The sequence below is a fragment of the Archocentrus centrarchus genome, chromosome 15 (genome assembly GCF_007364275.1).
Source record: "Archocentrus centrarchus isolate MPI-CPG fArcCen1 chromosome 15, fArcCen1, whole genome shotgun sequence".
Classification (NCBI taxonomy): Eukaryota; Metazoa; Chordata; class Actinopteri; order Cichliformes; family Cichlidae; genus Archocentrus; species Archocentrus centrarchus.
The window spans coordinates 26,188,981-26,204,482 of NC_044360.1; the positions used below are offsets into that span (position 1 = coordinate 26,188,981).

Here is a 15,502-nt window from a genome sequence, read left to right on the forward strand (position 1 = left end):
AGAAAACAGCCTCAATCTGAAACCAGAGGCAGGACTGCATGAAATCAGATGTCTCGGTTTGTGCTGTTGACACTTGAAGCCACAACCGGCTATGTTACATCACACATTAAGATCAGTCTCTGTTTTCATATCATAGGTGAACAGGAGTAGCTGTTTCCGTTGCTCTTCCCAACTCCCAACATTTATTTTAGCCAGGTTTTCGATTTTTGTCGTACCGAAAGGAAACCCAGAGGAGCTCTCTGAATGCTTCTCCATTTTAGAAGTCACATTTGCAGATTTGGACCATATGCTTAGAGCCTTTCCGAGTCAAGTGCACATTTGCAGACTGAGATTCCCAGAGCTCATCTGGTGAAAACAAATGAAACTGGTGACAGATTGATTTTCTGGAGTATACAGTCAGTGCTCTGAATTCCTACTGAGGGAATGTAGAGTTTAAAATGAGAAATTGTACTCAGACACAGCCAGGATTTGAATCCCCTGCCACTCAAGGAAAATTAAGACCATAAACCATACTTCGTAGATAAATACGCATATATTGTAGACTGCAGGAAAGATGAAATAGCATAGGGTTGGGACATGAAATGAAAAGACTTTGTGTTGGCTAAAATACTTAAGATGTGGGTTAAGCTAGAGCAGTGTGCAACACACGGGTGATGAACAATCCCAGAGCAGTTTGGTGTAGAGTGGTTGGGGGCCGGTGGTTACTGAAAAGAGAAATTCTTGCTCAGGGAAAGCAGGAGGAACAAAGTAATTAAAGAAAGAAAGTGTTGGATAAAAGTAGTGAGCAAAAGACACAAATGTTCATTTATTTGGAAAAGTTTAGATTTGGATTAGAAGTAAGGGAAAAAGTGAATCACCAGCTGATTTGACTTTAAAGAAAATATAATTGATGTAGTTTTAAAAAGTACATCATCACAACTAACAGCTTTACTCATCTGAGCTCCATGGCTCGTTCCCATTTTCGATTATATATATTTTTTATTGCTTTTGTTGGTTTAAGTCTTGTTTGAACTTGTAGTTTTAAAAACAGGGATCATCCAATTACAAGTGTTTGTTTTGTTTTGTTTTATCTAACTACAAAGTCCCATAAGGTCTGCTAAAACCTCCAAATTTAAACAATTAATAGTATTCATACAAATAAAAAAATAAGATAAAGAAAAAAAAAATACCCAAAGAGATAAAAAGGAAAAACAACAGAAAATAAAATCACTATTCATTTCTTATCTGATTAGCATAATTAAGTATAAATTGTTGTATATAATATAATTATTTATGGAACAAAAACAGAAATCCACAGTAATAACCTATTGCCCAACATTATATTAAGATGGCACTAATTTGTACTTATTTGTTACTTTATGGCCTAAAAGCAGTCAAATTTAATCATGTGACAAGCACCAAAAATACAACATATATGTTTTGGGTTTTTTTTTTTAATTTAAATGTGTGCTTACAATGAAATAAAAGAAAACTAACTCAACAAAGTTTATCAAGTGAATCTGCTGTTTACTGGATCAACCATCATTTCTGGCCTACAGTGGCAGTGAACACTGGTTATTGGCAGCTGTGTGGGATTTAACAGACCCATTACAAACAGCTACTATAGCAGTAATCTACTGGTTGCACTCCTCCCTCTCCATCCTCTCAGTTTGCCTCTCTGCTCCCCAGTCCTTGGCCCACCATGCCATCCCCAGCTGTCCCGTGCTTTCTCCACTAAAGGAGGGAGGAAGAGGGGGCAGGAGGGGAGGGCAGGGAGCTGGCTGGCTTTAGCTCTGCCTCCCTGCTTGTCTGCCTGGCTGGCTGCTGTGCGAGCCTTGATGTTACATACTGCAGCGGCAGCCTCTTAGGCCCTCATAATCCACTGGATTGTTGCATTAAAACCATCACATGATTCTTTGCTCCCTTGCAGTTGTACCGAGTTGCGTCATCATTAGAGGAAGCTATAAATAACAAAGCGGGACTGCGGGGGAGGGAGGGGAGATACGGGGGAGGCCTGTCAAATACATAGAATAACACAGATTGGCAGCTTTTGGCTCCTTCCGAAGCCATCCGCAGCTTTGAGTTAGAGAGCACAGTAATATTCACACTTACCTGACTTAGGCATTGTGATGGCACACATCACAATTTCCACAAAGGATTTGATGCATAAAGAAATTCAGCAGCGCAGCAGGGGCCAATAGTTGTGTCGAGAAAACAAGTTAAAGGGAATATTCAGACGTGTCACTCACCGAGATGTCAAAGTCCTTTTTTCTTTCTTTTCTTTTTTTTCAGAACAAGAAGCTACCTCAGATTGTCACATCACAGACTGAATTTCAGGTGTGGATGTGTTGACAGTAAGCCACTGTGAAATAGCAGAATGGGGTTGAGCTCAGTAAAATAGGTTGGGGTTTTTGTTCATTACTTTTATGTGCTTAGAGGGGGGATGTAAGTCTTCAGAGGTCTTTTTGGGGAAACTGAGAGATAGCTATTGGCTGGAAGGCATCCTCTGTATAGGGAGACATATACTCAGGCAAAACACAGCTTTGACAAGCAAGTAAACCAATAGAGCTGTTTTTGTTTTCCCATGTTTGGAGGACTTGTGCACTGCATTATCACACATCATATCCTGTGCCCGCCAGGCAAACAACTCCAGTACAAGTCTGTGTAAGTGTAGCAGGCTGGTTCTTCCAAGGGAACAACGTAGGATGACACAGCCCAGCATGCTTCACATGCGTATATGTCACTATATGCATACTATGCATACTTGGAACACCAACATTAACCTTTATGTATTATATAAACTATGGATTAAGTAACAAATAGTCTAATAAGTACTCAGTTCAGCAATATTGCTTTTTTTTAGCCTTTTATATTGTTTTGGTTTTCTGTTGAAGAGAAGAAGGGGGGACAGAAACGGGGGGTACAAGAAGGTAGGTAGGTCTCCCCCTGCTGATAAAACATGTAAGAACTACTACATCTGAGAAGTAGCAAATCCACACATTAGTGATGGCTCATTTCTTTAAGTGTCCCAGTAAGAGTGCGTGACATTTAACAGCATGCACAATAAAAGATGTAAATGTGACTGAGTGATCACTCATCTTATTAAGACCTGTGATTTCTGTGCTGTTTTATCACCTGTGTGAAAAAGCCCAGTGTAAAAATTTTCTACAAAATGCATTAAAAATATTGTAAAACAGAATGACTACAGTAAGTGGAATTATCATAGAATAAGCAGCAATTTAATGGAATTAAACTCTAACTAAATTATACAAACACCCTGTTAGGTGCACCTGTTCAACTGCTTGTTAAGGCATATATCTAATCAGCCAATCACATGACAGCAAATGGTTGCATTTAAGCATGCAGCCACGGTCAAGACAACTTGCAGAAGTTCAGGTTTTGCATCAGAACGGGGAAGGAAGGTGATTTAAGTGACTTTGAATGTGGCGTGTTTGTATTTCACAAACTGCGGATCTACTGGGATTTTCCCCACACAGATCTCTAGGGTTTACAGAGAATGGTCCAAAATAGGGAAAATATCCAGTGAGCGGAGGTCAGAAGAAAATAGCCAAACTGCCTTGATCTGACAGGAAGACAACTCAAATAACCACTCGTTACAGCCAAGGTATGCATTAGAAACATCTCTGAACACAATACGCAGGACGTTGGAGCAGATATGCTATAGCTGCAGAAGACCACAGGTGCCACTCCTGTCAGCTAAGACTTGGAAAATAAGGCTACAATTCACAGAGTCTCTCATCCATGACTGGACAACAGAAGACTGGAAAAACCTCAAATGGTCTGATGAATCTAAATTTCTACTGCATCATTTGGATGGTTGGTTCAGAATTTGGCATAAACAACATGAAAGCATGGTTCCATTCTGCCTTGTATCAACAGCTCAGACTGTTGCTAGTGGAGTAATTGTGTGGGGGGATATTTTATTAGCACACTTGGACCGCCCCTTAGTACCAATTGAGAATCATTTAAATTGTACCTGACTATTGTTGCTGACCATATCCATCCCTTTATGAGCACTGTGTACCCATCTTCTGGTGGCTGCTTCCATCAGGATAATGTGCCATGTCATAAAAGCTCAAATCATCTCAAATTGGTTCCATAAACATGACAGTGATGTCACTGTACTTAAATAACTGCCACTGCCACACCAGATCTAAATCCAATAGAGCACCTTTGGGACATGGAGAAACAAGAGATTTGCATCATGGATGTGCAGCTGACAAATCTACAGCAGCTGTGTGATGCTATCATGCTAACATGGACCAAAAGCTCAGAGGAATGTGTCCAGCACCTTGTTTAATCTGTTTCATGAAGAATTAGGCCAGCTCTGAAAGCAAAAGAGGCTCTAACCCAGCTAACAGCTATAGCTAATGCTGCTATAGCTCTTAGCTGTTAGTCTGGTGTCTGGCACAAAGTAAAGGCCTCAATCAGCTTAAAAGGAAAACAGTATATAAATCTAAAACTTGTCCATGGAGTTGACTTTAAGATAAGTTCAAAGTTTGTGCTTGTACAAAGCCCTTCAGTGTTACTGGGGAAAATGCTATTGTATGAGCACAGTTTAGCAACACAAAACTAAATGTTCTACAATTGTGATCACAAAACTAATAACGCACAAAAAAAGAGAAAATTCAGAAGGAGCTACAAGACTTTCAATATGGCACCAAAGAGTATGAGGAAACGGCAATGTTTCATTGTAAAGTTACTTAATAATGTGATGTAAGTTTATTAGGTTAAATAAGTTTACAGAAGAGACACTGAAGAGACTCTTTATCTATACTAATTATGTAAGAAATAGGTTTTTCTAACAGTTCACCTCATCTGTGTTTTGTCACTGCTCTCATCAATGTTACGGCATAACAGTCTTTAATTTTCTTTGCTTCTTGTAAAACAGCAGCATAATGGCAAATAAAATGTTCATGTGCAATGACACCCATTTTGGTCATCATCTAAAACTTCACCTGCACATTAATAAGTTTCAACATACCCAGTACCATCAGCTACAGATTCACTATCTTCCTGCCACACAATATTTTTTACCACTAATGTCACCTGGAGGCTCTATGTTAATCAGTCTAGTATAGGTAAGATTCATCATGCATATTCACTTCCTCAGTTTGTAATCCAGACTTTTCATTAATAAGTCAATATATTCACTAGTGACATCACTGTGACATCATCAAGTCTCATTGTATTCTGAGCCTTTCCACATTTATAGGCTACATTACAGTGTTTATTGGTGGAGTTTTATTCGCTAAGATGGCTGAATTGATTTGCATGTTTAAAACCAGTGGTCGTGACTTTGGCACTCGAGTACATTTATGTGGTTACCTTCCACTGCGGCAAGCCTGAGTCCCCCCCCCCCCCCCCCCCCCCCACACACACACACACGCACACACAAAGAAATTTCATGGACAGCCATTAGAAATGTAGCTTCCAAGAAACCAAGTGATGATATCTAATAAGAAGTTTTGCCCACCTCTTTCTGTCTTTTCTTCCTCTTTGATCTCACCTCCCTCTCTGTTTCTTTTTTCCCCATAAGCCTCAAACTATCCATCCTGCTTCTCCTCAATCCACCCCCACCCCGTCTTCTCTCTGCTGCTTGCCCTCACTCTCCCACCCTGTGAATCTCTAGCATGTTATTTAAGCCAAGGACAACATTAGCATGACGATCACAGCCTTCTATCACAAGTCTTGTCTGACAAGACAAGAGCTAGAGGAGAAGGAGGGGTGGCTGCTAAACGTGTGGGGAGTAAGGGAGGAAGCCAAACGCATATAAACGGTATAACATGGTCTGAGAGAAATCAAAGACAATCTTGATTAAGTAAGACAAAGTAATACAAGTCTCTATACACTAGAGGAACATTGTTTACATGCCATACGTTGTTAGATCTACATGAGAGATATCAAAAGATAACATCAATTTTGACAAGTGTTAAAGAGATCGGCCTACAAAGAGACTTACAAATCACGCCCCTGATCATATGAGCAGCTCTTGCATCATGATTTGAGCCCCTCAGTAAAATCAGATTAAACTGTATGCATGGTTTCCTTACCATATATGAGTCACATAAGCAATTCTCATCACATCTCCCCCACTTCTTCTTTGGCTAATGCTCCTATTTACAGGCCTATTTATTACAACAGGAAATTAAAACACTGTTAATTGTATCATAAACACACATCTGTGTTGCTAAAATCAGATTAATTTTTAATGAAACAGCTGCCTCACAGGGCCAATTTCTCCCTTTGCCAAACCACTGTGGCCTCACCTAGCACAGCCTTCAGTCTTACAACCTCATAGTGAAGCATCCATGTGCTTTATGGACTCTGCAGTGAGCACTTTTTCCAAAAACACACTTATTTGTTCACAGGCAGAGCTCAGTGACTAATGGCATCATATATAAGGACCACAGCTACTCATTTGGCATCACACAAAATAATTTGGTTTCCTTGAAAGATGGAGGTTTGAGGCATCCATGACTCACCTTTCATACACCCTGCAGTGCTCATGTTAAGCCTGGGTCTTCACAGCAGACAGAGAAGGAGATGGGGGGGTTGATATTTCACATGGCTTTCAGTCACACGAATAATCTGATAGTTGTGAGGTTGAGGAGAAAGCTGTGTGGCCTTGGAAAAAAAAAAGGGGGGGTGTGTCTAGCTGCATATTAAATGTGTTCAGGCGTTTCACAGCCTGTCAAATCAGGGTGCGATTTGTGATGCAAGAAAGACACAGTGTCTAATTTCCTGCAAGATTTGTGCACATGTGGATGCCTGTGCATGTATGTGGACAAGGACTGGGCATCCACAGATACACATACACATACACACACAGCAGTAGCAGCAGCAGTAGCAGTCAAGCCTGTTATCACTTGAATTCCTCCCCTGTGGATAGTCCAAAAGACATCTCAATTGTCATCACGCTGGCAGAAGTTATAAAAGAGAATTAAGAAGAAAAAAAAACAGGCTTTTTGCCATCACTTGCATTCATCATCACATATGTTAAATGCACATTCATACACACAGGTGGCAGACGCACAAACACGAAGCCAAAGATGCACTCATCCGTTGCATGGTGAAAAAATACATTTATTGGAATCTGTGTCAATGTAGAAAAAATTGAAAACTGGCTTTAGGTTTTGTCACAGTACCACAGGTGAATATTCCAGCAGGCGCCTGGTGAGCCGAAACGAAGCCAGCTAGCTCGTTTAGGGCAGTACATCTGCTACTGATGGCGACAGAGAAGGTGGCCTATGGCGGCCTGTGATACCAAACACACCGTCTCACTGACACTGAAAAGCTCGGTCTGCTCCTAAGACACACCACCAGCAAATGCACATGTTGTACAGCAATTAACCTAGCCCAATGTTCTCTCAGTTTAATGCGGGATGATTTTGTTGTGATACTGTTACAAATCCCTTTCCAATAACTATAAAGCCAGGGCCACTGGCTGCTAGCATCCAAGGTGGCTCAAAGGAGCTTGTATTGTATGATCAATTGTGGGCCACTGTTTTATAACTCATAAGCTGAACCTATAATATCCCATTTTGTCCCAGACCCTGGCAATAACTCCAATGGCCCTGTGCAAAGCTATGAGGTTCATGCATCATCTTTGATGTCTACCATTGCCTTCTTTTACTATTCAAAGCCTGCCATTCAACCAGAAGGCGTATCACATTAATATTTTTCTTTGTTTCTGTGAGGAAGTCACTTTTTAAATTCAGGTTATTTTCTGTCTGAACAAGCACTTCTATTATAATGACACTCTAAGTGACAAATTCTATTCTGGCAGGCCAAACGTTACAATGGGTAGTGCATTTCTATTTCTGATATGACAGGATAAGTCTCACAACACACGGCGAGTCTGCATACTTTATGAAGTCGACAGTAAAAGGCATTTGAAAACAAAAAAAGGACATTTCTAACTCAGATACTGAGTATTAACATTGAGAGGTCAGTTTTTCCCATACAACTTTCTTTTACATAGACTTAGTTTATTCTTAAATATCTTAAATCTCATAGAAAATAATTCATCAGAAACCAATTCTATATACACGGACAAAAGTGCACGAGATGGATATAGAGATGGTGCGCATGCTGAGGTGGTTTCACAGGATTTGCTGTGAGATTATGCTTGGGTTTCCTTTTTTATTTATTTTTTTAAAGTATTGGCTTTTCTGATGAAATGTATGACTAGTTTTGTCTGGAGCATTGTTTTATATATTATTGTTCATAAAACAAACAAGTGCTTTTAAATCAATACAGAGACACTTTTGCCTCCTCTTTTGAGTGGCAATTCTTCAAAGAGAATGTGACCTTCATGGTTTTAAAAAAAAGAACAATCCATACATCATCTGCAGCCTCTCCTGACACAGGCTGTCACCAAAGCAGAACATATGATTTTCTAGACTGGACTCCTGAAAAATGTAGGGATAAAGGGATGTGTTATGCTTTTGCTTATTTTCTGTAATATATATATATATATATATATATATATATATATATATATATATATATGCTGTAACAATGTTGGATACTCATATTCAACATGGCCACATTTTTAAATAATAATGTCATATCTAAAACGAATCTTGTAAAACTCCCTTAACACTTTTTTCAATTGTTTGGTCTCTACGAGCTTTGGCTATGAGCACAGAAGCCCCCTCCCACACACACATGCTGATCAAACCTTCTGTTTCCGAAGGGCAACCAATCAGAAGAAAACTGGCCTAAAGGAGGGGGAAGCTAAAACAGTTTGTTAAAGACATGGAATGAAGTGAGAGATTGCATCACGGCCTGGTATAAGTTACATAAGGATTCATTTAAAACTGTGAATCGTGCAAATTGACTCTAGTAGAGTCCAAGAATAAAAAATGTGAAGCTGTAAATGAGCATAATAGGTCCCTCATAAAGTGAATCAGAATGGAGGTCACGAGAGGCAAATAATACTGTATTTGTTTGAGAAGGGGAATAATCCACGAGTATGACAAAAAGGACACATGGCAAATGGCAAATAATATGTCTGTGGATACGCGTTCATTTACACTGTTAAAATATATGTAGCTACATACAAGCATGCATGTGTTGGTGCTTTTGCAGGACAAATTAAAAATATATTTTTAAAAAAAGTAAACGGGACTGAATTTGCTGTGGTTTCTGCCATGTGTCATTTTTTGGCTTTGGCCAGTGCTGGGTGAGGCTGAGATATTTAATTAGCTTTTAACAGGAGGGAAAACTGCGCTGGCTTTCCAATGTTATGTTGATGTAGCTTACTGTTGTTGTTTGTTTCCTAGATTGATCTCACAAAGAAACATATGCTGATGTTATACTGTCCCATGAAGCATGTGCAAACTGAGCTGAACAGAACAAAAACCAGCACACCCGTTTGGCAATGAACTTTGCTGTGAGGACCTGGATCTTTATGGCACAACGGATCCAATGACTCATTGACAGTAACTCTCTATACACAATGCTGTTGCTGCTGATGTGCCATTATTCTCTCCAGAAAAAAAGGAACAGAAACACAACAGTGAAGACATCATATAGACAGCACGATCAATACCAACCTGGATAAGAGGATGCTTAATTTCACTTCTCTTTTTCTGTTGCTTTGAATTTTCAAAACGTAACTGGCATCCACAGATCTCTTGTAAGCAACATTATCTTTTTGTGTGTGTGAGTGTGTGTGTGTGTATATATATATATATATATAAATATATATATACATACATACATATACATAGACACACACACACACACACACACACACACACACACATATATATATATATATATATATATATATATATATATATATATATATATATATATATATATATATATATATGTATATATAGATATTTTTTTTTAGAAAACTCTAGTAGATATTCACAGTTGCTTGACTGAATGGCAAAAATACCCATGAAGTCTAAAACTGCTGGTTTAGTTGTCTAAAACATGGATGCCAAGAGTTCTTTTAAGTACTGGAGGTTCACTGTCATCATAGACTATTTGATGTATTTTGTTTCAAAGTGTAAAAAATATCTTGCAGCGTGTTGTCTTTGAGCATTAACACACAAATTCATACGTACAACCATTCATTTTCTTGTATATATAGAGAGATAGATCTGGAGTAATATGGAACAGTGGAAATACCTTCAATTACATTTGAAGGTATGATGCGACACATTTTCACAAATTCTGAAATTCTGTTCTGTCAATGGATGCTCCGTGGAGAGCATTTAAATGAAATTCTGTACAGTAAAACAGCACACATAAAATCGAGAGGACATTAAAATAAAAATATCCCACGCTGATTGTGATGTTTAAAATGTTATACAATTCATTTTTTTAATTCTAGAAAGGGAAGCAGGAGTGCTGCCTGCATCCGCTCTTTCTTAGTCTTCCCACACTACACAGTAGTTTCATTCTTCCAAGGTCCAGTGCGTATATTTCCTGTGCTGTCTGACGTGTACAGGAGACCTTCATGCAAGTTCCCCTTTAGAATCCCATTCTGATTGGGTGGGTTCTGAGGGTAGGATTGTCTGCGCGGGGCGTGCATCTCCAAATGGTGATGTGTTGCCACAGGGTCCTCCTCAGCCACTTTGCCACAGCCACACAAGAAGACGCCCGTGTCTCCTGCTTCTGCCGGGCACAGAGAAGGGAAAAGGTCTGCCTTGGCACAGCAGATATGCCTGTGGCAGGGATTATGGCATGCCAGGGACTCTGCAGCAGCGTGGCATGTGTGATGCACATCATGGTGGCCTTCGTGGGCCAGATGTGGACAGATGTGGGCGTGGCGCTCATGTGTGCTGTGGGGGCTGTCAGTGTGTAAGCTGTGCACGCTGCCTCCATCCACACTAGAGGGGATGTGATAGGCGTACTCCCTCTCACTCCCCACTCCACAAGCACCGGCCCCATCCCTGCGGCTGAGATGACGGCCTTTAGTCCTGGTGCTGCTCTTTAGGCAGGGGTGCAACTGGATCCCTGGGCGGTAACCCTCTGGGTCAGCATGTAGCAGCACATGCGTAGCCGCAGGCTCTTCTTCCATCAGTTGCTGGCTATGCAGCGCAGCACAGCATGGCGTCACTGGCGCTAGACACGTCACATGATTTTGTGAGGAAGGAAGGGCAGCATGTTTACAGTGACCTAAACTGGCATGGCCACAGCTTAGAGCTTTTGCCCGACAAGGTGAATCATGGTGGCAGTGGCTGTGGCCGTGGCCATGCCCAGGGGTATCTCCATTCACGTTGACTTTTGGCCGTGTTTGAGCAGGCCCAGGGGCACCAGAGGAGGCGTCGTTGCTTCGTCCAGGACAGCAGGAACACCAGCAATGCCAGACATCATCACGCTTGGCACAGTGATGGATGAGGATGAAGAGGCCGAGGGTGACGGAGAAGGCACCATAAAGGCAGCTGAAGATCATGTCCAGGAAGTGGCCCTGTGACACAGCTAGCGCCCCAAAAGTCCAGGTTGCCAGGAAGAGGAAAAGGGTAAAGGCTGCTGTTCGCAACTGAGCCTTAAAAGAGTGCTCATTGGCCAGCAGCGCGGGGTTGATGGGAATGCCAGGGCAGCCAGCAGGGCAGTGGCTCCCAGTGGGTGGTGCAGCCAGGGCTCCGGGCTCAGCTCCCTGATGGCAGTGTGTCGGCACATCGACAGCGGCCAGCCTCTGCTGCTCCTCTGTCAGTCGCTTGAGCTCGTACTTCTTTTCAGGGTGTCGTCGCAGCTGGATGAACGTGCAGAGGAAGTAGATGCACGTGACCAGGACAATGAAAGCCACAGGGCCAAAGAATGCTCCCAGACTGGGCTCCCATGCCATCCAACAGCTGCAACACAAATACATACCACTGCACTTTAATACTTTTACAAATATAGAACAATACAAGCTTTACTTTCTGTTTCTAATGAAATGTTTATCTTCAGCATGTGTGCCCATATGAAGCCACATCATCTTTACTCAGTTTACTGAACAGAGAATAACTAAATCAAATAGACATCCACCAAAGGGAGCTTAAAGTGCTTAAAGGGAGGATGGTGGGTGTATACTTGTGTCTAAGTATACACACGTCTAACATTGTTTAAAGAAGCTTAATTTCTGGGAGTAATACATTTTAGGAAAAAAGCAAAAACTTCTCATTTGCATAACAGTGTGAAACACCATCATACGCTGACTTAAGAAGAAGCAAATCTAGGACTTACTACGGCGCTTGCTCCCCGCTGCCATAGTTGTCTATATTGACAGCTGCCGTGACCCCGCAGATGATGAGGGGCACTCCACCACTGACTAGATAAAATCTGTGAGGTTATGAGGGGAAAAGGGAAAGAGAGAGTGAGAGAAAGAGAGTCAGTTATGCAAGAATACCAAAGTCTGAAGTGAAAAAGAGATTTGCAAAGCCTGTGTCTCACATGTGGATTATAAAAACTCACTGTCAAAAAGTAAGATGGGAAAAAAAGCATTTGATACGCTTGAGAAAGATTAAAAAAAATCTGACAAAGATGGTGACAGATGAAAGATGTTGACTTGTGCAGTGAATGAAGCTCTTGGAAGCTTCTTTCAGCTGCTCCCTTATTCACAAGTGGTTATCACAGCAGATAGATGCACATGTTTGATTTGGCAGATTTTCTTGTTCCTTTTAAACACCAAGTGGCCTTCCTCACACACCCACCCCCTGAGAATTTGTGTCTCCTCCCAGTCTTGAACTGGGGAACTTTTTGTGTTTTGGGGCAAATGTGTTAACTACTACAGTATGGAGCCACTAGTGAATGAAGCTCTTAGCTGAGTGGGGGAATAAAAATACCAAGCCCCAACACCAGGGAACAGATATAAGAAGTATCTTAAAAGAAATGAATAGATAAATAAATAAATATGGATCAGTAATGTGTAACTGGAGCCCGTCAGTGTGTCTGTGACCACACTCTACAGGAGCAATCACACCTACAATTTGTTTTCTGTGCCACAAATCAAAGTGTAAATTTTCTTATATAAACAAATCTGTTTTCCCGGCGATAAACTTGTCAGCACTCATTTACGACATCTGCTGTTCATCAAAGCACTGAATATGGAAAGAGAAGCGTGGATTTGATAAGAAAGGGATGGCGGCTTTAAAACTGGCTTTTGAAACATACAGAAAACAGACATTTATAATGTGGGATTGTATCCTCAGCTTCATCTGAAATATTTCTTTATTATACTAGGAAAAATGATCATAGTGACAATTATTTCAGGTTTTGTAGCAACAGCTGGCCGAAATACAGCATTCATATTATAATGTAATCCACCAAGAAATTTACCAGCATTACCTCCAATTTTAACATGTGTTTTTAAGTAAATTTGCACTGACCTGGCTTTCCAACATACTGTGGATTGTATGCACTCTATGCCAGCCACACAATGCAGTGAGCTGATGTCATGGCAGCGTAACCGGAATGTGCAGTCAGGTCTTAAAAGAAATTAAATTTTATCCAATTAAATCAAGACTATATAAGGTTAGCTGGAGAAAAACCAATATCAATGGGAGAAAGCTGTGAAGTGGAACTAATAAAGTATGATCTTAACAACACTACACAGCCCCTAGGTATTGCCATGTTTAGTTCTGTTTACATTGTGTCAGATTAAATGTTCTCAAGGATGATATTCTGATGTGAACTGCAAATTGTTCTGTGCTTATTCTGCCCTGATCCTTTAAACATCAGCTACATTTAAGAGTATGCACGCAGGTATGCGAACCATGAAACCTGCATTACAACAGTATACTGTATTATGATCGGCCAAGAGTTCAGTGCAGAAACAAAGCTAATCGCCAGCAGCTTCCACTTGGCACTGCCCTTGTCTTTCTCTCCACTGGCATCCACTTTCCTATATAACACTATTCTATTTCCTCTTCCTTCCTGTTCAATCTTAGCCTCTGTCACTACCCTAACCTTTCCACCACTCCATCTTCCTCCATCTTCATCCTCAGTTTCCCCCTTTCCATCCCTTCTCGCTCTCACTCTCTCTCTCTCTCTCTCTCCCCCAATCGTTACTCCGTCACACAGCAGCCGTCCTGAAAATTCAATTACAATCAAGATGTTTGTCTGGGCTGGTTGGTGAGGGGTGGTTGGAGGTGAGGCAAAGACAGGAGGGGAGTAGCGGCGTGGGGGAGTGGGGGAGGGGGAGGAGGGGCAGTGGCAGCATTACTGGCCTGTCACTGTCTCTGTGAGTGGAACGGTTCCCCCGGGGGACCCTGCTCCAGCAGAAAGCCATTTACACACCCGTCAGCCAGATAAGCATAAATGAGAAGAGCTAGTGGATGTTAAAGCACCCAGCGCTTTATAACCCTCATTCCCCTTTATCCCTTCTAGGAAAGCCAGCATGTGTTTCCTTAAGACCCGGTCCCAAGCGAAGCACATGTACAGTACATGTAAAAAGTGTATCGAGAATGTGTGATATATTTCAGTCTACTTGCTGCCCTGTTTTTACTCAAAAAGGTCCATCACATTAAAATTCTAGCTAATGCACTCATTCTTGCATGAACAGGCACACAAAATCCTGTCTCCTCGAACATACTCATCCTCTTTGTTAGCCAATATATTTAAAAAAGCCTTCAAACTCAAACAAAATGGCTGTGTGTGCAGTGTTGTGCTTTTGAGTGAGTTTAGGAACAGCAATCATCTGATATAAATAGACCCTGAAGTGCCTTTTAGTCAGCAGCTACAGTGACTCCCCTTCTCGTTCCTCTGCTTATGCACTGTCTTCAGTTTTATGACTGTGCACTGTCCTTTTCCTGGACCCTGTCCAGGATATACATAGCTCAGCTGGGGACAACTGATGGTCATATTCAGCTCCAGCGGAGGGCAAAGGCTTTGGGGTAAAGCTGGAGGATGTAACATTAATGCATATACTTGCCACTAAATACAATCCTGCAGATCTGAATTCCCTTTAATGAGCAAAGCAAGCTAACTAAAGTGACAGTTCAACACTTTGGGAAATATACTCATTAGCTTACTTGCCAAGAGTTAAATGCAAAGATTTACGTGAAGATTGATAACACAGCCAAAAGAAAGCCACACCAGCTGCCAGCTGCCACAGCTTAGCATAAAAACTGGAAAGAGGATGATAACAACTCACAAAATAACACTCAAGCAACAACTCCACACAGCAGTCTACATTAATTTCAAGTTGTGTGTGTTTCAGTGGTGATATTATAATTTTTGAGAGATACTCTCAGGTGGCACGGTGATTAGAACTGCTGCATCTCAGCAAGAAGGTTCCTGGGTTTCAATCCTCTGTCTGGCCAGGGCCTTTCTGTGTGGAGTTTGTATACGTGTATCCATGGGTTCTCTCCCACAGTCCAAAGCCATGTAATTAGTGGGGTTAGGTTAAGTGGTCATTCTAAATTGCCCACAGGTGTGAATGGTTGTCTGTCTCTCTGTCTTAGCCCTGCAACAGGCTGGTGACGTGTCCAGTGTGTACCCTGTCTCTTGCCCTATGGCAGCTAGGATAGGCTCCACTCCCCACCCTGGATCC

At 41.4% G+C, this 15,502-nt stretch overlaps 1 protein-coding gene across 1 annotated transcript in view; it reads right to left on the reverse strand.

The window, feature by feature from the left end:
- Window positions 1-9,952: 9,952 nt before the first annotated feature.
- adgra1b (adhesion G protein-coupled receptor A1b) overlaps window positions 9,953-15,502 on the reverse strand; it is a 165,805-nt gene continuing 160,255 nt past the window's right edge. Inside the window, exons 18-19 of the mRNA XM_030748152.1 lie at window positions 12,196-12,291; window positions 9,953-11,822 (exon numbers count right to left, since the gene is read on the reverse strand). Coding sequence (XP_030604012.1) covers window positions 10,409-11,822; window positions 12,196-12,291 — 1,510 coding nt within the window. The 3' untranslated portion in view covers window positions 9,953-10,408. The remainder of the gene's footprint in view (window positions 11,823-12,195; window positions 12,292-15,502) is intronic.